At 46.5% G+C, this 25,402-nt stretch overlaps 1 protein-coding gene across 4 annotated transcripts in view; it reads right to left on the bottom strand.

Annotated features, from left to right (window-relative positions):
* Positions 1-2,187: 2,187 nt before the first annotated feature.
* Positions 2,188-25,402, bottom strand: part of LOC129859779 (fibronectin type III domain-containing protein 3B-like) — a 131,045-nt gene continuing 107,830 nt past the window's right edge. For all 4 annotated transcript variants that reach the window (XM_055929888.1, XM_055929889.1, XM_055929890.1 and 1 more), the window contains 4 exons: positions 22,355-22,579; positions 14,107-14,273; positions 8,861-8,988; positions 2,188-7,969 (listed from right to left, as the gene is read on the bottom strand). In XM_055929888.1, the coding sequence (XP_055785863.1) occupies positions 7,658-7,969; positions 8,861-8,988; positions 14,107-14,273; positions 22,355-22,579 (832 nt within the window). In that variant the 3' untranslated portion in view covers positions 2,188-7,657. The remainder of the gene's footprint in view (positions 7,970-8,860; positions 8,989-14,106; positions 14,274-22,354; positions 22,580-25,402) is intronic.

Raw genomic sequence — 25,402 nt, 5'->3', positions numbered from 1 at the left:
GTCCTGTTGGAAGGTGGACCTTTGCCCCAGTCAGGTCCTGAGTGCTCTGGAGCAGTGTAACGTCCTGACCAGAGTTCTTATGTGTTTTGCTTGTTTAGTGTTGGTCAGGACGTGAGCTGGGTGGGAATTCTATGTTGTGTGTCTAGTTCGTCTGTTTCTGTGTCCAGCCTAATATGATTCTCAATCAGAGGCAGCTGTCAATCGTTGTCCCTGATTGAGAATCATATATAGGTGGCTTGTTTTGTGTTGGGGATTTGTGGGTGGTTGTTTCCTGTCTCTGTGTTTGTGTTCTGCACCAGATAGGACTGTCTCGGTTTTCACGTTTGTTGTTTTGTATTGTTCTAAGTGTTTACAGTTCGTTATATTAAACATGTTGAACACTAACTGCTCTGCATTTTGGTCCTCTCCTTCATCCCAGGAAGAAAGCCGTTACAAGCAGGTTTTCATCAAGGATCTCTCTGTACTTTGCTCGGTTCATCTTTGCCTCGATCCTGACTAGTCTCCCAGTCTCTGCTGCAGAAAAACATCCCCACAGCATGATGCTGCCACCTTCATGCTTCACCGTAGGGATGGTGCCACGTTTCCTCCAGATGTGATGCTTGGCATTCAGGCCAAAGAGTTCAATGTGGTTTCATCAGACCAGAAAATCTTGTTTCTCATGGTCTGAGAGTTTTTAGGTGCCTTTTGGCAAACTCCCAAGTGGGCTGGCATGTGCCTTTTACTGAGAAGTGGCTTCCGTTGGGCAGCCAGCTCTAGAAAGAGTCTTGGTGGTTCCAAACTTCTTCCATTTAAGAATGATGGCCACAGTGTTCTTGGGGACCTTCAATGTTGCAGAAATGTTATGGTGCTCTTCCCCAGATCTGTGTCTCGACACAATCCTGTCTCGGAGCTCTATGGACAATTCTTTGGACCACATGGCTTGGTTTTATCTCTGACATGCACTGTCAACTGTGGGATCTTACATAGACAGGTGTGTGCCTTGCCAAATCATGTCCAGTCAACTGAATTTACCACAGGTGGACTCCAATCAAGTTGTAGAAACACATCAAGGATTATCAATGGAAACAGGATGCACCTGAGCTCAATTTCGAGTCTCATAGCAAAGGGTCTTAATACTTAAGTAAATAAGGTATTTCAGTTTTTTATATTTAATAAATTAGCAAACATTTCTAAAAACCTGTTTTCACTTTGTCATTATGGGGTTTTGTGTGTAGATTGCTGAGGATTTTCTGTTTATCTAATCAATTTTAGAATAAGGCTGTAACGTAACAAAATGTGGAAATAGTCAAGCGGTCTGAATACTTTCCGAAGGCACTGTATATCGTGCACTACAGTGACCAGAGCCAAATTATACTATTCCATATGGATTCCTGTCTAGTTAACTCTTTATTGGTTACATTTATCATGATACAGCATCCAACCTTTTTTATTTGGAGAAAAATGATGTTGCAGCGAGTCCATTGTTTATTGTTTACTATAAAGAGTTCATATCTGATACGTCTATCTACAGATAAACCAAACCTCGAGTAATGTCCTCTAGCTCTCAGTCAGATATGAACTCACATCGACGTTACATGGGAGATGAATTCAAATGAACATTGAAGACACCAGTGTGCCTTTGAGCTAAACTGCTCCAGGGGTGCCGTACTGTGGCTGACAGGTGCTCCAACCTCTCAGTGTGTGTCCCTGATGGGGAATGGACACATTTGTGGTTTCCTGTGGACAATGGACACTATAATTATCTTCTATAATGTTCTTCTCTTATTCCTTATTCAGACAGTGTTGTGACGACGGTGATAAATACCAGTCCCCTGTTGAGTCTGACTGCCTGACTATCTCATCATCACAGACACATTCCTCCATGCACACACGGCACGCAAGCTAGCACGCACCCGCATCACACACACATTGACAGGCACAAGGTCAGTCCCAGTGCTGGGCCCCTAGAGCAGTTCTGCTGCATTGCAAAGGGAACAACTGCAAGAAATGGCACTTGGGATCTAACCAGCAGACCTGCGGTTGCTAATTCACTTTTTAATAGCCCGGGATTTGAACAAGCAAACCTAGTTCGCCTCTCTATTCTTTATATAGACTACCTACTACCACAAAGCATATCACATAACCAATGTATGAATAGGAAATCAAACAATAAACTATGACACACAAAACAAGAGATTTCAGTCAAGGTCAGAAAAAATGTAACATTTATTGGGCATAAATATATTATATAACACAGGCTACCGATACAGTTAGGTCTTACATACAGAGGGTAGTATTTGCAAAATCTATACATTAAAATTGATATGGCGGTTTATTTTATATAATGCATATGAAATAGTCTAACATTTACAATACAAAGTAGTAGAAATGTATGATTTTCTTTTTTTCTTTCAAATCGTAGCCCATGACAAAATTGGAATGTTTGTTTTGATAAGTGTGAGGTACAAATATGTTGTTGGTTTGTTTTTGTTTCAGACTAATAAAAAAAGGTTTAATACATACAAGTCTTCATACATTTATCTGGGACTGTTACCCATTCAATCTCCAATCTCTCATATTCAAAATCCGTATAAATCCGTATTTTCCGTTAAATTTTTATTAATCTGACAAAAAAAAGTAACCAATCAGAAGGCACAGATGCTGGGTTGCTGGGCAGAAGTATCTGTTTTGTTCAGAACCCACTAAATCAGCAGGGCCAGAAGGGTCTAAAGATTTGCCTAAATACAAATCTTACAGGGTGTACCCTGCTCACACAGACAAATAGCCACTGGGCCAAGCCCTGGAAAAACACTAGCCAAAAGCTTGAGAGAATATTAGTCAAAAACCTTTAGGGAACATTGGGTCAACATTGGTGATATTGCAGGCCGAACATTGGCCTACCATTATCCTAACCTTAGCATAAAACATTAGGCATTATTAGGGAGTATGGACAGGAGCATTTCGTGACCATGTGTCCTAACCATCCTGGTCAATTCACATGCTTAAGGAAAACTCCTGTTCCTAGGCATGAGGAATGACTTTGCTGTAAAAGGCTTGGGGAAGATTTAACACAAAATCAGGAATGATTTGGCTGTAAAAGGTTTGGGGGAGATTTAATACAACTCCAGGAATGATTTGGCTGTAAAAGGCTTGGGGGAGATTTAATACAACTTCGGGAATGATTTGGCTGTAAAAGGCTTGGGGGAGATTTAATACAACTTCGGGAATGATTTGGCTGTAAAAGGCTTGGGGGAGATTTAATACAACTTCAGGAATGATTTGGCTGTAAAAGGCTTGGGGGAGATTTAATACAACTTCGGGAATGATTTGGCTGTAAAAGGCTTGGGGGAGATTTAATACAACTTCGGGAATGATTTGGTTGTAAAAGGCTTGGGGGAGATTTAATACAACTTCGGGAATGATTTGGCTGTAAAAGGCTTGGGGGAGATTTAATACAACTTCGGGAATGATTTGGTTGTAAAAAGCTTGGGGGAGATTTAATACAACTTCGGGAATGATTTGGCTGTAAAGGGCTTGGGGGAGATTTAATACAACTTCAGGAATGATTTGGCTGTAAAAGGCTTGGGGGAGATTTAATAAAACTTCGGGAATGATTTGGTTGTAAAAGGCTTGGGGGAGATTTAATACAACTTCGGGAATGATTTGGCTGTAAAAGGCTTGGGGGAGATTTAATACAACTTCAGGAATGATTTGGCTGTAAAAGGCTTGGGGGAGATTTAATACAACTTCGGGAATGATTTGGCTGTAAAAGGCTTGGGGGAGATTTAACACAACTTCGGGAATGATTTGGCTGTAAAAGGCTTGGGGGAGATTTAACACAACTTCGGGAATGATTTGGCTGTAAAAGGCTTGGGGGAGATTTAACACAACTTCGGGAATGATTTGGCTGTAAAAGGCTTGGGGGAGATTTAACACAACAGGACATATCAACAGTCTTCTTTCTAACTGAGACAGGTGAACAGGAAAGACGGACACAACATGACAAAGTCACGTCAGATGACATAGTAATAACGCTGTATGACACAGCAACACCAAATGACACAACAATACCAGACGACTCCGTCACAATAATGACGTAGTCAAAATGTCAGACGACATTGTAATGCCAATGTAACAGAGTGCCCGGCGGGCAGCTGTGTGTCTGGTATCAAAACAAGAAGCTGTCTGATGAAAAGCATCATGGTTCTCACAGGATAGATAATTATCCTGTGGGCTAAGGGTCTACCGCTTTAAAAGTGCTTCATATCATCTGTTAGTTATACTTACCTAATTTTAGCATCAATACTACATATCTATACGTATAATAACTCTGCACTGACTATCAATTCTAAGCAAAGTACTGGACAGAAAATAATCACTAAGGCTCTTTATACGACAACAAGCTTGGAAAAGTATTCCTCATCATAATCATCCTCTTCGGTCTGACTGAAATCCTGATTTGATTGTTGTAGTCTTTTGACCTTTTTCAGTGTGAAATCAGCGTGTTAAGACTCAATAAAGGAGTAGTATATTTAACAATGGAACATTTAATACATTTAGCTTTCCCCCGAAAATTAACATAAAAATACTAAAATGAAAGATGAAAGAGGCGTAAATCACAGATCAAGTTATGTCTTTCCTTTTTGAGAGGATAATAATGTGACAGTAATAATAATGCTGTGTGGTCACAGAGGGAACATCAAGGAACCCTTTAGAACGAAGATAATGTTGAAAGGAACGTGTGTGTGTGTGTGTGTGTGTGTGTCACACACACGCAAAGTAAAATGGCATGACACAAGCCTCGACTTTGGCAGAAATAATCCAAACAGATATGATATCAAACACGTCTTAATCTATAACATTAGGCAGTATAAACGACAAATTAAGGCAACTATTGTTTTGACTCCCCGAGACACCACGCACCTTCACACTGAGGGGGCACTGTACAGTGTCCCAAGACTGTGTTAGCCCCTGGAACTAAAGCCTAGGGCATTAGCCATGCGGAGCTAACCTGAGTCTTCAAGTCTCGTCATACTGTCTGAATAATGGCACCTCTTACAGAATACCGGCTCAAACGGTAGAATTAAAGTCAGTACCGCCACCTTCTGCCGTTCTCTTCAAGCACTGGTTACAGTAACTGTAAAGAGTACCTTCATACCTTATTTAACCTTCAGTGTACCTTCATAAACTCTCTGGAAAAAAAGGTGCTACCTCGAGCATGAAAGGGTTCTTCGACTGTCCCCATTGGAGGGTTCTACGTGGAACCCAAAAGGGTTATCCTATGGGGACAGCCGAAGAACCCTTTTGGAACCCTTTTCTCTAAGAGTGTACATTATTTAACCACCCGTGCCCCCTCAGAGTTGTACGGTACGTCGTCCTTCTGCTTAAATCCTAATACAGACGCCAACATAACCTTAATATCAGAAAAGGTAACGTTTCTGAAGACAATTTGTGTGTTTGCTCCAGCTGTCTAAAATCTTTACCAATATAACCCGGCTAACGGTTTGCTACATCTCTTAATGCATACAGAAAAGGCTGGTCATAACCGTGAAATCACGACACCCATAACAATTATAAAGCTATCATTATTGGTGTTATGACGTGATGGTCACGTGGTTACGGGTAAGAGCCAGTTCTGTGTGTCAGAGAGGAGATGACAAGGGCAGACATTTGGTTAACATGTTAAAAACGCCACTGATACCGACATACAGAATAATGAAACAACTACAGGTTTTCCCAACAACTGTAAGAGAATAAATGAGATATGTAATTGGCTACTGAGAGTACGAAATGCTGGCCTTAAATCAAACATCTAAAATCACATTCAATAAAAACAAAAAACGGAAAAATGATCATAATAACAATATAACATGCTACGAGAGAAGAAAAAAAATTAGTACATTTATAACTACACTTACATTTGTCTCTTAATTTTTATTTTTTAAACAATAAATAACTGAAAAGATTGCACTGTAATTGGCTTGTAAAGTACTGTATGCAAATATTCTATTGTATATAAATAAAGGTTTAGAAACCAATAGAGAAATTGTAGCGTAACTTTCCCGTCGACTTTGGCAAAGGTGTTGGAGCAGTTAAAGGCTCTGCTAACTGACGAGTAGGAGCGAAGCACAGCTTAGAGAGAGAGGGATGATTACAGCATTAATTAGAGAGATGGAGAGAGGGAGAGGGAGGTTAGGAATGAGGGAGGGAAGGGAGACGTACTGAGAATGGCGGAGGGATAGAAAAGGAGAGAGGGGGCAGAGAAAAGAAGAAGGGTATGAATAGGTATGAGGGTAGAGTGGGGGCGGATAAAAGGTTACTTCAGTAACCTCTACATTCGACAGCGGGGACTGGCTACTGAACTGACCTCAGATCTGCAGATGAGCACCTAGAATACATATTATAATTCACTAAACCACTCCCAGTGGAATATACCAGGTTATCCCTAGACCAGGGGTGTCAGGTCCAGTTCTCACAGGTCAAAGTGTCATCATGTTTTTATCAACCTCAAACTAAATTGATCAACTGGTGTTGCTGATTGGCTAGATATGGCCAGGTGTGTGGCCCTCCAGGAGCCTGGTTTTACACCCTCGCCCTAAACTGATCTAAAGTCAGCTTTGCATTCACTCTTAATCATTTAGGTTAGCTTAGGGGAGAGAAAGTTGGTCCTAGATCTGTGGTTAAAAGGCAACATCTACCTGGATCCCTCCTCTTTCTCTCTGTCATTCAGACCTCTACACTTCTTATATTACATCATAGCATCGCCCCTACAGATATAGATAGGTACATCTATCTTAGATATATTTGATATAGATTGTATATATATTAGGTAACTAAATCCATTCTTTCTTAGATATAACGAAACAGGATAGCAGCATTTTTTAACAATGGCATCGCTTTGGTAGCTGAATAAAGAAGACAGAAGAGAAGGCATCTGAGTGAGTGTGTTTCTGTCTCTCTGTGCATGTGTGTGTGTGTGTGTGTGTGTTTGTCTTGCTGTGCATCTGCATGTGTTTCTGTGTGTCTGTGTCTATGTGTCTGTGTGTGCATCTGTGCGTCAAGATTGCATGATTTGGCCTATAATAGACAAGGTAACAGATATTGATGGATACATGGCTAAAGCTTTAGAACTACATTTCAAAATGGCGTAACGGAAAAAACTACAAAAAACTGCAGCGAACAGCGCAAATAGGACACAGACACAGTAAAGTAAGGAATTGACTGTAAAGAAATATAAAGAAAAATACACTTTGTCTATTAGGTTTAAAAAGATACAATGTCATGCAGATCATTGAGGAGCTGGGCTCCTGGCTGGCTAATGATTGGTTATCAGTTTGTTTTGGCCACGAACAGCTTCCCTCCAAATACATCCATTACATAAGATAGAGAGGCCAAAATAACAATGACAAGAGAAACAGAGAAAGCGAGCGAGCGAGAGAAAGAGAGAGAGGCGAGAGAGAAGAGGAGAGAGATACGTGGACTACAACGTCGCGGTAGAATAACTGAAGTACAGCTCAGGTCTGTTTCGTTTGAAGTCTGTTTCCTCTCTCGTTTTTTTCTCTTTCTATCCTGCACTTGATTATCAAGTGTTTGTTTTCTTTCCTTTCTTTAGTAGATGCTCGTTTTCTTTCGCTATCGTTTTGATTTCTCTTTTCTATCCTGTTGCCGGTTCATTCCCTCACTTCATGAAGAAGTATTGTAGCAGACAGGCCATGAGGATGGAGACACCGGCGAACACACACACCACGACCGCCGCAAAGCGCTCATCGCTGGATATTATCCCCGCCCCTTTCACCGTCTCCACGGCGCTTGTCTCCCCCAGGCACTGTTGCTCCTGGCGACGCAGGGTGAACAGGGAGGAGGGGCTTAGAGGGCCACAGAGTTCCTGGTTGGTATCCTGGCAACGGCGGCAGGCGCACACACGGAAACGATAGTCGGTGTTGCCTTGGAGCCCGGTGATTTGGAAGGCACTCTCTTCTCCTTTAAACACCTGGAGAGAGAGTGAGAGAGAGAAAGAAAGAGAGAACGTTTATTTAGAAAGTACTCTGTGACCTCATCAACAACAACAAATTGATTCAGACCAAACAGGTTAATGCTCAGAGTGTGTGTGTGTGTGTGTGTGTGTGTGTGTGTGTGTGTGTGTGTGTGTGTGTGTGTGTGTGTGTGTGTGTGTGTGTGTTTGTGTTAGTATTGGCTCTTAACAGTCCCCCTGCTGCTATTCTACATTAGTGAAATTCAATGAGTGCATGAAAGAGGCTATAGAAGCTGTTTTCTGGTTAACATTATCAACACCGCCTCTGTACAGAAGGGATTTAACTACCTCAAGAACCACTTAGGACACACACACACACACACACACACACACACACACACACACACACACACACACACACACACACACACACACACACACACACACACACACACACACACACAAGTCTTCTGCCTCAAACTGCTCGCTAGATCAATAAGAACAAAACTTCACTGGAGATAAGTACCACAAAACTCTTCACTAACACATCAGATATGTGTGTGTCTGCGTGTGTGTGTTTTTTAATGTGCTTTTCAATACTCATTCACCTGAAGAGCTGTTCAACTGCCAAAAGGGCAAGTGTGATTGTGTGTGTGTGTGTATATTGACAACCATATTGAGTTTCCATAAAGTTCCATTGGCAGCAGACACTGTTAAATGTCAGTGGTCTCGGAGCTGTACTAGTCATTAACACTGCCTTCACCAAACTCTGCTGTCACCACAGTACATGAAAGGGTACATGGAAGACAAGGGAAACGGGATAGCTAGTCAGTTACACAACTGTATGCATTCAACCCAAATGTTTCTATACAGCTATCCTCACATGAACTGTGTGTGTGTGTGTGTTACCTGTTTGTACTCTGACTCTCGTCCAACCAGCACCTGCAGGATGTAGTTGACACGGTCGCCTCTCATTGGTGGAATGGTCTCCCAGGTGACCTCACACACATTCCCTTCCAGCTGGTGCACTCTGGGAGCTGTAGGCAGACAGGACACATTATCACAAACAATGTCATAAACACACGGGAACCACAGGCGGCTGATGACACCTTCATTTGGGAGGATGACTCATAAACTCAGCAAAAAAAGAAAAGTCCTCTCACTGTCAACTGCGTTTATTTTCAGCAAACTTAACGTGTAAATATTTGTATGAACATAACAAGATTCAACAACTGAGACATACACTGAATAAGTTCCACAGACATGTGATTAACAGAAATTGAATAATGTGTCCCTGAACAAAGGGGGAGGTCAAAATCAAAAAGTAACAGTCAGTATCTGGTGTGGCCACCAGCTGCATTAAGTACTGCAGTGCATCTCCTCCTCATGGACTGCACCAGATTTGCCAGTTCTTGCTGTGAGATGTTACCCCACTCTTCCACCAAGGCACCTGCAAGTTCCCGGACATTTCTGGGGAGAATGGCCCTAGCCCTCACCCTCCGATCCAACAGGTCCCAGACGTGCTCAATGGGATTGAGATCCAGGATCTTCGCTGGCCATGGCAGAACACTGACATTCCTGTCTTGCAGGAAATCACGCACAGAACGAGCAGTATGGCTGGTGGCATTGTCATGCTGGAGGGTCATGTCAGGATAAGCCTGCAGGAAGGGTACCACATGAGGGAGGAGGATGTCTTCCCTGTAACGCACAGCATTGAGATTACCTGCAATGACAACAAGCTCAGTCCGATGATGCTGTGACACACCGCCCCAGACCATGACAGACCCTCCACCTCCAAATCGATCCCGCTCCAGAGTACAGGACTCGGTGTAAGGCTCATTTCTTCGACGATAAATGTAAATCCGACCATCACCCCTGGTGAGACAAAACCGCGACTCGTCAGAGAAGAGCACTTTTTGCCAGTCCTGTCTGGTACAGCGACGGTGGGTTTGTGCCCATAGGCGACGTTGTTGCCGGTGATGTCTGGTGAGGACTTGCCTTACAACAGGCCTACAAGCCCTCAGTCCAGCCTCTCTCAGCCTATTGCGGACAGTCTGAGCACCGATGGAGGGATTGTGCGTTCCTGGTGTAACTCGGGCAGTTGTTGTGGCCATCCTGTACCTGTCACGCAGGTTTGATGTTCGGATATACCGATCCTGTGCAGGTGTTGTTACACGTGGTCTGCCACTGCGAGGACGATCAGCTGTCCGTCCTGTCTCCCTGTAGCGCTGTCTTAGGCGTCTCACAGTACGGACATTGCAATTCATTGCCCTGGCCACATCTGCAGTCCTCATGCCTCCTTGCAGCATGCTTAAGGCACGTTCACGCAGATGAGCAGGGACACTGGGCGTCTTTCTTTTGGTGTTTTTCAGAGTCAGTAGAAAGGCCTCTTTAGTGTACTAAGTTTTCAAAAATGTGACCTTAATTGCCTACTGTCTGTAAGCTGTTAGTGTCTTAATGACCGTTTCACAGGTGCATGTTCATTAATTGTTTATGATTCATTGAACAAGCATGGGAAACAGTGTTTAAACCCTTTACAATGAAGATCTGTGAAGTTATTTGGATTTTTACGAATTATCTTTTGTCACGCCCTGGCCTTATTATTCTTTGTTTTCTTTATTATTTTAGTTAGGTCAGGGTGTGACATGGGTAATGTTTATGTTTTTGTTGGTTTTGGGTGTTTATTTGGTAAAGGGGTCATGGGGTGGAGTATATGGTTTTGTGTTGAGTGTATATGTCTAGCGTTGTCTATGTTGGTTAGTTATCTAGGAGAGTCTATGGTTACCTGAATGAGTTCCCAATTAGAGACAGCTGATTTCGGTTGTCTCTGATTGGGAGCCTTATTTAGGGTAGCCATAGGCTCTCATTGGTTGTGGGTAATTGTCTATGTAAGAACGTTAGTAGCCTGTATGTTTGTGCACAACGTTTGTAGCTTCACGGTCGTTTTGTTGTTTTGTTAGTTTGTATAGAGTTTTGTGTCGTGTTCATCTTCGTGGTGTTAATAAAGAAGATGGCTTATTTTCCAAAAGCTGCATTTTGGTCCGTTAATCCGCCACACGATCGTGACAGAATTACCCACCATAGGACCAAGCGGCATGGAAGGCGGCAACAGGACCTACCCACAAAGGATTTCTGGACATGGGAGGAGATACTGGATGGTAAGGGGCCTTGGGATCAACCTGGAGAATATCGCCTCTCTCGTGAAGAGCTGGAGGCAGCGAAAGCCGAGAGGAGGCGATATGAGGAGGCAGCACGGAGACAAGGCTGGAAGCCCGTGAGTACAACCCAAAAATTTCTTGGGGGGGGCCTTAAAGGGAGTGTGGCGAAGTCAGGTAGGAAACCTGCGCCTACTCCCTGTACTTACCGTGGAGAGCGAGAGTACGGGCAGACACCGTGTTACGCAGTAGAGCGCACGGTGTCTCCTGTACGCGTGCATAGCCCGGTTCGGTACATTTCAGCTCCACGTATCGGCCGGGCTAGACTGAGCGTTGAGCCATATGTCATGAAGCCGGCCCAACGCATCTGGTCACCAGTGCGTCTCCTCGGGCCGGCGTACATGGCACCAGCCTTACGCATGGTGTCCCCGGTTCGCCTACATAGGCCGGTGCGGGTTATTCCACCTCCCCGCACTGGTCAGGCGACGGGGAGCATAGAACCAGGTAAGGTTGGGCAGGCTCGGCGTTCAAGGGAGCCAGTACGCCTGCACGGTCCGGTATTTCCGGCGCCACCTCCCCGCCCCAACCCAGTACCACCAGTGCCTCCTCCACGCACTAGCTATATGGTGCGTGTCTCCAGCCCTTTACCACCAGTGTCTAAACCACGCACCAAGCCTCCTGTGTGTCCCCAGAGTCCTGTGCGTCCTGTTGCTGCTCCCCGCACTAGCCCTGAGATGCGTGTCTCCAGCCCGGTGCCACCAGTCCCGGCACCACGCACCAGGCCTACAGTGCGCCTCAGCCGGCAGGAGTCTGCCGTCTGCACAGCGTTGACTGAACTGCTCGTCTCCCCAGCGCCATCTGAGCCATCCGTCTCCCCAGCGCCATCTGAGCCATCCGTCTCCCCAGCGCCATCTGAGCCATCCGTCTGCAATGAGCCTGCAAAGCCGCCCGTCTGCCATGAGCCTGCAAAGCCGCCCGTCTGCCATGAGCCCACTGAGCCGTCCGCCAGACAGGAGCCGCTAGAGCCGCCAGCCAGACAGGAGCCGCTAGAGCCGTCCGTCAGACAGGATCTGCCAGAGCCGCCAACCAGACAGGATCTGCCAGAGCCGCCAACCAGACAGGATCTGCCAGAGCCGCCAACCAGACAGGAGCAGCCAGATCCGTCAGCCAGCCATGAGCAGCCAGATCCGTCAGCTAGCCATGAGCAGCCAGATCCGTCAGCTAGCCATGAGCAGCCAGATCCGTCAGCTAGCCATGAGCAGCCAGATCCGTCAGCTAGCCATGAGCAGCCAGATCCGTCAGCTAGCCATGAGCAGCCAGATCCGTCAGCTAGCCATGAGCAGCCAGATCCGTCAGCTAGCCATGAGCAGCCAGATCCGTCAGCTAGCCATGAGCAGCCAGATCCGTCAGCTAGCCATGAGCAGCCAGATCCGTCAGCTAGCCATGAGCAGCCAGATCCGTCAGCTAGCCATGAGCAGCCAGATCCGTCAGCTAGCCATGAGCAGCCAGATCCGTCAGCTAGCCATGAGCAGCCAGATCCGTCAGCTAGCCATGAGCAGCCAGATCCGTCAGCTAGCCATGAGCAGCCAGATCCGTCAGCTAGCCATGAGCAGCCAGATCCGTCAGCTAGCCATGAGCAGCCAGATCCGTCAGCCAGCCATGAGCAGCCAGATCCGTCAGCCAGCCATGAGCAGCCAGATCCGTCAGCCAGCCATGAGCAGCCAGATCAGTTAGCCAGCCATGAGCAGCCAGATCCGTTAGCCAGCCATGAGCAGCCAGATCTGTCAGCCAGCCATGGGCCGTCCCTCAGTCCGGAGCTGCAGTCCCTCAGTCCGGAGCTGCAGTCCCTCAGTCCGGAGCTGCCATTCCTCAGTCCGGAGCTGCCCCTTACCCTGGAGCTGCCCCTTACCCTGGAGCTGCCCCTTACCCTGGAGCTGCCCCTTACCCTGGAGCTGCCCCTTACCCTGGAGCTGCCCCTTATCCTGGTACTGCCCCTTATCCTGGTACTGCCCCTTATCCTGGTACTGCCCCTGACCCTGGTACTGCCCCTTACCCTGGTACTGGTCCTTAGTCCGGAGCTGTCCCTTAGTCCGGAACTCCCCCTTAATGCAATGGGGTTAATGTGGAGGGGGGTCGTTTGGAGGAAGCCTAGGAGGTGGTTAGGTACTGTGGTGACGTGGGGACTACGACCAGAGCCGGAGCCGCCACCGTGGAGGGGAGCCCACCCAGACCCTCCCCTAGACTGTGTATGGTGCGCCCGGAGTTCGCGCCTCAAGGGGGGGGTTATGTCACGCCCTGGCCTTATTATTCTTTGTTTTCTTTATTATTTTAGTTAGGTCAGGGTGTGACATGGGTAATGTTTATGTTTTTGTTGGTTTTGGGTGTTTATTTGGTAAAGGGGTTATGGGGTGGAGTATATGGTTTTGTGTTGAGTGTATATGTCTAGCGTTGTCTATGTTGGTTAGTTATCTAGGAGAGTCTATGGTTACCTGAATGAGTTCCCAATTAGAGACAGCTGATTTCGGTTGTCTCTGATTGGGAGCCTTATTTAGGGTAGCCATAGGCTCTCATTGGTTGTGGGTAATTGTCTATGTAAGAACGTTAGTAGCCTGTATGTTTGTGCACAACGTTTGTAGCTTCACGGTCGTTTTGTTGTTTTGTTAGTTTGTATAGAGTTTTGTGTCGTGTTCATCTTCGTGGTGTTAATAAAGAAGATGGCTTATTTTCCAAAAGCTGCATTTTGGTCCGTTAATCCGCCACACGATCGTGACATCTTTGAAAGACAGGGTCCTGAAAAAGGGATGTTTCTTTTTTTGCTGAGTTTAGTAATGGTTGCAATGGAATAAATGGAATGGTATCAAACACATCAAAAACATGGTTTCCATGTGGTTGATATATCACTCCACTCACTCCATTCCAGCCATTATTATGAGCCTTCCTCCCCTCAGCAGCCTCCTGTGACGGAAACACACACACCGTCAGACAGACACACACCCTTACCTTTGAGTGCGGAGGGTACAGTCTTGGTGGTAGAGAAGGTATGCGTGTCTGAGAAGGGTCCCTCCCCTGCATCACTACATGCCTGGATCCTGAACCGGTAACTGGTGGACTCTGTCAGGCGCTGCACCTTGTAAGTATGACTGGGACCTCTGTAGATACACACAAACCTGGACAGAAAGACAAGGTTGAGAGGTTAGGAGAGAGAGAGGAAGAGAGAGAAAGAAAGAAAGAGAGAGAGAGAGGAAGAGAGAAAGAGAGAGGAAAAGAAGGAACAATAAGGAGTCCAATAAAGTGATGAAAGCAGGCTCTAATAAAGAGAGAAGGCAGTGGAAAGAGATAAAGAGGTAGATGGGTAAGGAGGGAGGGAGGGATAGAGAGAATGAGAGCGATAGAGAGCTTCCGCTACGCATCTGATAGTGACAGAGACATAACTTCACCTGAAGCCTTTATTGTAGGGGAGTGATGCGCACACACGCACGCACGCACGCACGCACGCACACACACACACACACACACACACTTCTTTTAGGGTATATCAACTGTTGTTATGTTCTCTTTATTGCATATGTGCAGTAGGACCAGTTAATCCGGTAAACAGGACAAGTCTCTGCCCAACGAAACATTCTGTTTTTACTCTCAGGACATTTCCATAATCATCAGTGCTGGCAGACCGTGTGTGTGTGTGTGTGTGTGTGTGTGTGTGTGTGTGTGTGTGTGTGTGTGTGTGTGTGTGTGTGTGTGTGTGTGTGTGTGTGTGTGTGTGTGTGTGTGTGTGTGTGTGTAAATGATGAGTTATGACCCAGGGAAGTTTTGGCAAGGCGGTTTGGCACAACCAGGGCCTAACAATTAACACACCACTTAGCCTGAAATACACAACACACTCTGAGAACATTACATAGCAGGTACACTCCAATCAAAAGCCTAACAAAACACCAGCCCTGGCTATGATGGACTACAAAAGGCAGAACAACTCTCTCTCTCTCTCTGTGTTGGAGGAAGGGTGGCTACACGCTCCGAGCTTCAAATGGACAACAATAAAAGCAGCGAGAGACAGGTCTGGAAACATGACGATAAGAAGAGAGAGGGGGAGGCAGAGGTGGGGCTTCTTTCACTGCTTCTTTATTTATTTTATATTCATTTCACCTTTCTTTACCCAGGTAGGCTAGTTGAGAACAAGTTCTCATTTACAACTGCGACCTGGCCAAGATAAAGCAAAGCAGGTCGACACAAACAACAACAGAGTTACACATGGAATAAACAAACATATAGTCAATAATACAATAGAATAAGTCTATATACAGTGTGTGCAAATGAGGTAGGATAAGGGAGGTAAGGCAATAAATAGGCCATAGTAGCGAAGTAATTACAATATAGCAATTAAACACTGGAGTGACAGATGTGCGGAAGATGAATGTGCAAGTAGAGATACTGGAGTGCAAAAGAGCAAGATAAATAGATAAATACAGTATGGGGATGAGGTAGTTCGATGGGCTATTTACAGATAGGCTATGTACAGGTGCAGTAATATGTGAGCTGCTCTGACAGCTGGTGCTTAAAGTTAGTGAGGGAGATATGAGTCTCCAGCTTCAGTGATTTTTGCAATTCGTTCCAGTTATTGGCAGCAGAGAACTGGAAGCAAAGGCAGCCAAAGGAGGAATAGGCTTTGAGGGTGACCAGTGAAATATACCTGTTGGAGCGCGTGCTACGGGTGGGTGCTGCTATGGTGACCAGTGAGCTGAGATAAGGCGGGGCCTTACCTAGCAAAGACTTGTAGGTGACCTGGAGCCAGTGGGTTTGGCGACGAGTATGAAGCGAGGGCCAGCCAACGAGAGCATACAGGTCGCAGTGGTGGGTAGTATATGGGGCTTTGGTGACAAAACAGATGGCACTGTGATAGACTGCATCCAATTTGTTGAGTAGAGTGTTGGAGGCTATTTTGTAAATGACATCACCGAAGTGGAGGATCGGTAGGATGGTCAGTTTTACGAGGGTATGTTTGGCAGCATGAGTGAAGGATGCTTTGTTGTGAAATAGGAAGCCAATTCTAGATTTCAATTTGGATTGGAGATGTTAATGTGAGTCTGGAAGGAGAGTTTACAGTCTAACCAGACACCTAGGTATTTGTAATTGTCCACATAAGTCCGATCCGTCCAGAGTAGTGATGCTGGACGGGCGGGCAGGTGCGGGCAGCGATCGGTTGAAGAGCATGCATTTAGTTTTACTTTCATTTAAGAACAGTTGGAGGCCACGGAAGGAGAGTTGTACGGCATTGAAGCTCGTCTGGAGGTTAGTTAACACAGTGTCCAAAGAAGGGCCAGAAGTATACAGAATTGTGTCATCTGCGTAGAGGTGGATCAGAGAATCACCAGCAGCAAGAGCGACATCACTGATGTATACAGAGAAGAGAGTCGGCCCGAGGATTGAACCCTGTGGCACCCCCAGAGACTGCCAGAGGTCCGGACAACAGGCCCTCCGATTTGACACACTGAACTCCATCAGAGAAGTAGTTGGTGAACCAGGCGAGGCAATCTTTTGAGAAACCAAGGCTGTTAATCCTGCCGATAAGAATGTGTTGATTGACAGAGTCGAAAGCCTTAGCCAGGTCAATGAATACAGCTGCACAGTGTTGTCTCTTATCGATGGCGGTTATGATATCGTTTAGGACCTTGAGCGTGGCTGAGGTGCACCCATGACCAGCTCGGAAACCAGATTGCATAGTGGAGAAGGAACAATGAGATTTGAAATGGTCGGTAATCTGTTTGTTAACTTGGCTTTCGAAGGCCTTAGAAAGGCAGGGTAGGATAGATATAGGTCTGTAGCAGTTTGGGTCTAGAGTGTCTCCCCCTTTGAAGAGTGGGATGACCGCAGCAGCTTTCCAATCTATGGAGATCTCAAACGATACGAAAGACAGGTTGAACAGGCTAGTAATAGATGTTGCAACAATTTCGGCAGATAACTTTAGAAAGAGAGGGTCCAGATTGTCTAGCCCGGCTGATTTGTAGGGGTCCAGATTTTGCAGCTCTTTCAGAACATCAGCTGACTGGATTTGGGTGAAGGAGAAATGGGGGAGGCTTGGGCGAGTTGCTGTGGGGGGTGCAGGGCTGTTGACCGGGGTAGGGGTAGCCAGGTGGAAAGCATGGCCAGCCGCAGAAAAATGCTTATTGAAATTCTCAATTATAGTGGATTTATCGGTGGTGACAGTGTTTCCTAGCCTCAGTGCAGTGGGCAGCTGGGAGGAGGTGCTCTTATTCTCCATGGACTTTACAGTGTCCCAGAACTTTTTTTGAGTTAGGATGCAAATTTCTGTTTGAAAAAGCTAGCCTTTGCTTTCTTAACTGCCTGTGTATATTGGTTCCTAACTTCCCTGAAAAGTTGCATATCACGGGGGCTATTCGATGCTAATGCAGAACGCCACAGGATGTTATTGTGCTGGTCAAGGGTAGACAGGTCTGGAGTTAACCAAGGACTATATCTATTCCTAGTTCTACATTTTTTGAACGGGGCATGCTTATTTAAGATGGTGAGGAAGGCAGTTTTAAAGAATAACCAGGCATCCTCTACTGACAGGATGAGGTAAATATCCTTCCAGGATACCCTGGCCAGGTCGATTAGAAAGGCCTGCTCGCTGAAGTGTTTTAGTGAGCGTTTGACAGTGATGAGTGGAGGTCGTTTGACCGCTGACCAATTACGGATGCAGGCAATGAGGCAGTGATCGCTGAGATCCTGGTTGAAGAGAGCAGAGGTATATTTGGAGGGCAAGTTGGTTAGGATGATATCTATAAGGGTGCCCGTGTTTACGGATTTGGGGTGGTACCTGGTAGGTTCATTGATCATTTGTGTGAGATTGAGGGCATCAAGCTTAGCTTGTAGGATGGCCGGGGTGTTAATCATATCCCAGTTTATGTCACCTAATAGTACCTAACAGTACAAACTCTGAAGATAAATGGGGGGCAATCAATTCACATATGGTGTCCAGGGCACAGCTGGGGGCTGAGGGGGGTCTATAACAAGTGGCAACGGTGAGAGACTTACTTGAAAGGTGGATTCTTAAAAGTTGAAGCTTGAATTGTTTGGGCACAGACCTGGATAGTAATACAGAACTCTGCAGGCTGTCTCTGCAGTAGATTGCAACTCTGCCCCCTTTGGCAGTTCTATCTTGTCTGAAAATGTTATAGGGGTTTTGGTGGTCTTCCTAAGCCAGGACATCTTACACAGATGACTTTTGTATATTATCTACCTCACTTGCTTTGGCAATGTTAACACATGTTTCCCATGCCAATAAAGCCCCTTGAATTGAATTGAATTGAGAGAGAGAGAGAGAGAGAGAGAGAGAGAGAGAGAGAGAGAGAGAGAGAGAGAGAGAGAGAGAGAGAGAGAGAGAGAGAGAGAGAGAGAGAGAGAGAAAGAGACGGGTAGTGAGAGAGAGAGAGAGAGAGAGAGGTAGTGAGAAAGAAAAAGAGAGGGGTAGTGAGAGAGAGAGACAGAGAGAGGGAGAGAGCGCGAGGGGGGGTAGTGAGAGGGGTAGGGAGAGAGAGGTAGAGAGATAAAGAGAGAAAGGGAGGGGATAGCGAGAGAGAGAGAAAGAGAGAGAATGAAAGAGAGAGAAAAAGAGAGGGGTAGTGAGAGAGAGAAGTAGAGAAATTAGTTATATAGAGAGAGAGAGAGGGGGGGGGGTGGGGAGAGAGAGGTAGAGAGAGAAAGAGAGAAAGGGAGGGGGTAGCGAGAGAGGGAATGAAAGACGGAGAAAAAGAGAGGGGTAGTGAGAGAGAGAGAGAGAGAGAGAGAGAGAGAGAGAGAGAGAGAGAGAGAGAGAGAGTGTGAGAGAGAGAGTGAGTGTGAGAGAGAGAGAGAGAGAGAGAGAGAGAGAGAGAGAGAGAGAGAGGAGAGAGAGAGAGTGAGAGAGAGAGAGAGTGTGAGAGAGAGAGAGAGAGAGAGAGAGAGAGAGAGAGAGAGAGAGTGAGAGGAGAGAGACAGACAGACAGACAGACAGACAGACAGACAGACAGACGGACAGACAGGTGTAGGGACACCACATGAGTTTGAGAAGGTCATTGTAGAAATGAAAACAATATTTGCTGTTAATTTGATATTTGATATGTCTTTGTTTACTGCCAATAATCCTCTCTCTCTCTCTCTTTCTCTCTCTTTCTCTCTCTCTTTCTCATAGTGTCTGTGTATCTGGTTACCATAGCAATCTGTCAATTACAGAGATTCCAGGTAATTCAGCCCTAATACTGTCTGTTTAGGCAGGGGTGAAGAGGGACTGGGAAAATGCGAGGAGGGTAGAGGAGAGGGGGTCTCCAATACTGCTGGTTACTGCCAGTTACATCCATATAGCTCCGATGATCCCCTTTCTACCCTGCAGAGACACATGCAGAGAGAGAGAGAGATAGATAGAGAGGGGTGGGGGATAGAGAGGAGGGAGAAGGGGAGAGAGATAGATAGAGGGGGGGATAGAGAGGAGGTAGAGGGGGGAGGGGAGAGAGATAGAGAGGGGGAATAGAGAGGAGGTAGAGATAGAGAGGCGGTAGAGGGGGAGAGAGATAGAGGAGGTAGAGGGGGAGAGAGGGGGGTAGAGAGGAGGTAGAGGGGGAGAGAGATAGAGAGGAGATAGAGGGGGGGGTAGAGAGGAGGTAGAGGGGGGTAGAGAGGAGGTAGAGGGGGAGCGTGATAGACTGCTAAATGCAGCTAAACTCCTCATAATGAAATGTTTTTAACAGAAGTAATAAGTCAATATTCATCACAGTCTGAGATGTGTCAGGAATCACACGGATCCATTAAATGCATTACAGACTTGTTTAAGGGTACTTGCTAGGCCCCTATGGGCCCTGGTCAGAAGTAGCGCACTATACAGGGAATAGGGTGCCATTTGAGACACAGTTCTAGCCTGCATTTATTTTCCTACTCAGGCTTGGGGAATACAAACAAACGTCACGTTTGAGTGATGCGCGCACGCTCGCAACAAAAATCCCTGAAGCAGATATCTATACACGGACGTCAGAACCTTGACAAACCTAGCTGAGTGAGTGATGACAATGACAACACACCAGTCTGATGGCTATAGCTGTGTTCAACAAGATCTCTTTGGGATGTTTTAGGTAATCAATCCTCCAACGATAGCTGCAATGTGGTAGACGATAACCGTCTGATTACGAAGTCGGACGTGATCGTATTTACTTCCGTGTTAAACAAACCGATTTTTGGATTGAGAACTGCGCATGCGACTTTGGATGCCGCGCCCGGGAAATGGGTCTACAGGAGTAGGCTATATGGTGCATATATCAATAGGGACAGGAGTTTTTCCTGACCACAAGACAAGGTCAGCTTGTAACTAGGACCCTGAGTTTTTCCTGACCGTAAGACAAGTTTTTCATGGGCAGGTAAAAAAATAAATATATATATATATATATATATATACAGAGGGGAACTGTTATAGAGTCAATGTGCGGGGGCACCGGTTAGTTGAGGTAATATGTACATGTCGGTAGAGTTCATTAAAGTGACTATGCATAGATGATAACAGAGTGGCAGTGGTGTGGAGAGGGTGCAATGTGAATAGTCTGGGTAGCCATTTGACTAGATGTTCAGTAGTCTTATGGCTTGGGGGTAGAAGCTGATCAGAAGCCTCTTGGACCTAGACTTGGCGCTCCGGTACCGCTTGCCGTGTGGTAGCAGAGAGAACAGTCTATGACTTGGGTGACTGGAGTCTTTGACAATTTTTCTGGTCTTCCTCTGACACCGCCTGGTATAGAGGTCCTGGATGGCAGGAAGCTTGGCAATGTACTGGGCCGTTCGCACTACCCTCTGTAGTGCCTTGCGGTCAGAGGCCGAGCAGTTGCCATACCAGGCGGTGATGCAACCAGTCAGGATGCTCTCGATGGTGCAGATGTAGAATCTTTTGAGGATCTGAGGGGAAATAGGTTTTGTCGTGCCCTCTTCACGACTGTCATGGTGTGTTTGGACCATGATAGTTGGTTGTTGATGTGGACACCAAGGAACTTGAAGCGCTCAACCTGCTCCACTACAATCCCGTCGATGAGAATGGGGGTGTGCTCGGTCCTCTTTTTCCTGTAGTCCACAATCATCGCCTTTGTCACGTGACCAGCAATATTTCAGGGCCCAATATGCAAACAGTATGTAATTCAATGAGAGCTGTCTGGTGGGGGGTGAAGGTATGGTTATGAAGGAGGAGAGAGGGAGGGGTATATACTCACCAAGCTGTGAAAGCAGTTCAGCTCTGCTAGAATAGAAGGGTGTGTATGTTGGCATTGTGGGGGTCATACTGGACAGTCGGTTAATTACCGCCCGTCAGTTAGCCACTACCCTCTGGCTGTGGCTAGCGGTGCCAAGATGCCAGGATGCCAACCACACCAGTCATCCATGTCGTAATGTGGCTGTGGCCAGGGGTGCCAAGCATTCCCATCACCCATGGCACTGCTAGGCAGACAGCCTCTCTAATTCTCTCACTTATCCTTTATTACTTCCCTCCTTCCCTTCACCCTCCCTCCTTCCTCCCCTCCACCCTCCCTCCATTTTCCCTCCTTCCCTCGCTCCCCCCTCCCTCCCCCCCTTCCCTTCACCCTCCCTCCACTTTCCCTCCTTCCCTCGCTCCCCCCTCCCTCCTTCCTTCCCTCCACCCTCCCTCCTTCCCTTCACCCTGCCTCCTCCCTCCCTCCACTTTCCCTCGCTCCCCCTTCCCTCCCTTCCATTTCTCTCTCTCCCTACCTCTCTATGTATTTCTCTCCTTCCTTCAGACTGTTCTCTAATGGACAGCATGGTTGACCAGTTCATGGTTCTAATTAGTTCTGTAGTCTAGATGTTCTCATCGTGAGTTCTCCCTAGATCTACTGGTTACTGTCGTTTCCTCTACCTACCTACCTATCTCCCCCCCCCCCCCCCACAGTAACCTTTCCTTGATGACTCACACACACACACACACACACACACACACACACACACACACACACACACACACACACACACACACACACACACACACACACACACACACACACACACACACACACACACCACTCACTCACTCACTCACTCACTCACTCACAATGCGTTTGAAGTATTTTCCTTCAGTAGAACTGTGATATGGTCATTTAACAGATGCTTTTATCTAGAACGTACATAATATTGAGCCATTGGAACCATTGGATGGTAGTAGCTGTGTGTGTGTGCGTGCGTGCGTGCGTGCGTGCGTGCGTGTGTGTGTGTGTGTGTGTGTGTGTGTGTACTCTACCTGTGGTTCTTGTCTTCCATCTGTAGTGTGTAGAACATGTCATTGGAGAGCAGAGAGCGGGTGTGTGTGTGTGCAGCGTTCTCCCCCCACTTCAGTTTCAGGCTCTGGGGGCCAGCAGCCGAACATTCCAAAGGAGGAGGAGCCGGAGGGAGGGGGCGTGTCCTAGCCACCAGAGGTGGGCTCAACGGGCCACAGCCAATCGCATTCACCGCTTGAATCCGCACACTGAGAGAGAAAGAGAGAGAGGGGTTAGGGTAAATTGAGTGTGTGAAAGTTAGTTTGTCCATAACCAGTTTGTGTGTGTGTGTGTGTGTGTGTGTGCGCGCGCGCGTGCGTGTGCGTGTTTGTATTAGTATTTATTAGGGATCCCCGTTAGTTCCTGCAGCAGCTACTCTTCCTGGGGTCTAAACACATTAAGGCACTTCCATCACACATACAACTAAAGATCAAACAGTACATCATAGAACATTATTACATCACCACATATCTACAGTACAAACTGTATTGTCTTTGTGTCTGAGTACTAATGTTGGTTCATAGCAGAAGAGAGGCAGCATTAGAGGTGTTAAAATGATGGGTGTTTTCCTCTGTCCATTGAGTCATGACTAACCCCTAACCTCACCTAGCCGGCATCCATCTAACCCAGTCTCTGACTAATATTTTCTGTTCCCCAAAACAAGTCACGCCTTGCAAAAATTCAGGTTTTCCTGAAATCCTGGTTGGAGGATTCCTAGAATCAGGAATCAGGAATCAGGGGGTTAGGGTTAGGGTTAGGAAATCTAGGAAATCTGGAATAGGATTTCTGGAAATGCAGGGTATTTTGCAACCCTAGTCATGCCTTTCAACATCATCCCTATGGAATAACTAGGAATAGAGAGGAATATAAAGAGGAATAGCAATCACATCAACCTCATTCATCTAGTCATCTCATCCAGTGTATTACAGTTATAACGCTGCATTCGATCTGTTCTTAGATCTATTCTCAGATCTGTTCTTACAGTTCCTTGACCTCTATGACCTCTATGGATAGTAATGGCCAGTCCTGAATGACACGTCAGGAATAGAATATGTCTGGTAAGATGAGGACTTACTGTGTTGTTGTTCCATCTATTTTCTGTTGTTTACTAGAGTCCCTCCACTGTCCTGTCTTCTTTTCCAGGAACCCTCCTCTCTCTGTCTGGACAATCTCTATTTTGTGTTTACTTTTCCACTGTGATCTCTCTCTCTCTGTCTCTCTGTCTCTCTCTCTCTCTCTCTCTCATTACCTTAATTATTTTACTGTCTGACATTTACACACAGTAACCTTTCCTTGATGACTCACACACACGCACGCACGCACACACACACACACACACACACACACACACACACACACACACACACACACACACACACACACACACACACACACACACACACACACACACACACACACACACACACACACACACACACACACACACACACACACACACACACACACACACACACACACACACACACACAGGTTGTAGAACCTCAACCACACAAGACAGAAAGTGTGGAAGATGACGAGAGAAGAGGACAGGAGAGAGAAAGAGAAGAGGACAGGGGAGAGAAAGAGAAGAGGACAGGAGAGAGAAAGAGAAGAGGACAGGGGAGAGAAGGAAAAGAGGACAGGGGAGAGAAAGAGAAGAGGAAAGGGGAAAGAAAGAGAAGACGACAGGGGAGAGAAAGAGAAGAGGACAGGGGAAAGAAAGAGAAGAGGACAGGGGAGAGAAAGAGAAGAGGACAGGAGAGAGAAAGAGAAGAGGACAGGGGAGAGAAAGAGAAGAGGACAGGGGAGAGAAAGAGAAGAGGACAGGGGAGAGAAAGAGAAGAGGACAGGGGAGAGAAAGAGAAGAGGACAGGTGAGAGAAAGAGAAGAGGACAGGTGAGAGAAAGAGAAGAGGGCAGGAGAGATAAAGAGAAGAGGGCAGGAGAGAGAAAGAGAAGAGGGCAGGAGAGAGAAAGAGAAGAGGACAGGGGAGAGAAAGAGAAGAGGACAGGGGAGAGAAAGAGAAGAGGACAGGGGAGAGAAAGAGGAGATGAAATGAGAGAGAAAGAGAAGAGGACAGGGGTAGAAAGAGTAGAGGACAGGTGAGAGAAAGAGAAGAGGAAAGGGGAAAGAAAGAGAAGAGGACAGTGGAGAGAAAGACAAGAGGACAGGGGAGAGAAAGAGAAGAGGACAGGGGAGAGAAAGAGAAGAGGACAGGGGAGAGAAAGAGAAGAGGACAGGTGAGAGAAAGAGAAGAGGAAAGGGGAAAGAAAGAGAAGAGGACAGGAGAGAGAAAGAGAAGAGGACAGGAGAGAGAAAGAGAAGAGGACAGGGGAGAGAAAGAGAAGAGGACAGGAGAGAGAAAGACAAGAGGACAGGGGAGAGAAAGAGAAGAGGACAGGGGAGAGAAAGAGAAGAGGACAGGGGAGAGAAAGAGAAGAGGACAGGTGAGAGAAAGAGAAGAGGAAAGGGGAAAGAAAGAGAAGAGGACAGGAGAGAGAAAGAGAAGAGGACAGGGGAGAGAAAGAGAAGAGGACAGGGGAGAGAAAGAGAAGAGGACAGGGGAGAGAAAGAGAAGAGGACAGGGGAGAGAAAGAGAAGAGGACAGGGGAGAGAAAGAGAAGATGACAGGGGAGAGAAAGAGGAGAGGAAATGAGAGAGAAAGAGAAGAGGACAGGGGAGAGAAAGAGTAGAGGACAGGTGAGAGAAAGAGAAGAGGAAAGGGGAAAGAAAGAGAAGAGGACAGTGGAGAGAATGAGAAGAGGACAGGAGAGAGAAAGAGAAGAGGACAGGGGAGAGAAAGAGAAGAGGACAGGTGAGAGAAAGAGAAGAGGACAGGGGAGAGAAAGAGAAGAGGACAGGGGAGAGAAAGAGAAGAGGACAGGGGAGAGAAAGAGAAGAGGACAGGTGAGAGAAAGAGAAGAGGACAGGGGAGAGAAAGAGAAGAGGACAGGGGAGAGAAAGAGAAGAGGACAGGTGGGAGAAAGAGAAGAGGACAGGGGAGAGAAAGAGAAGAGGACAGGGGAGAGAAA

Source organism: Salvelinus fontinalis, chromosome 7 (assembly GCF_029448725.1).
Source record: "Salvelinus fontinalis isolate EN_2023a chromosome 7, ASM2944872v1, whole genome shotgun sequence".
Taxonomy (NCBI): Eukaryota; Metazoa; Chordata; class Actinopteri; order Salmoniformes; family Salmonidae; genus Salvelinus; species Salvelinus fontinalis.
This window is presented reverse-complemented; position numbering and strand designations above follow the sequence as displayed.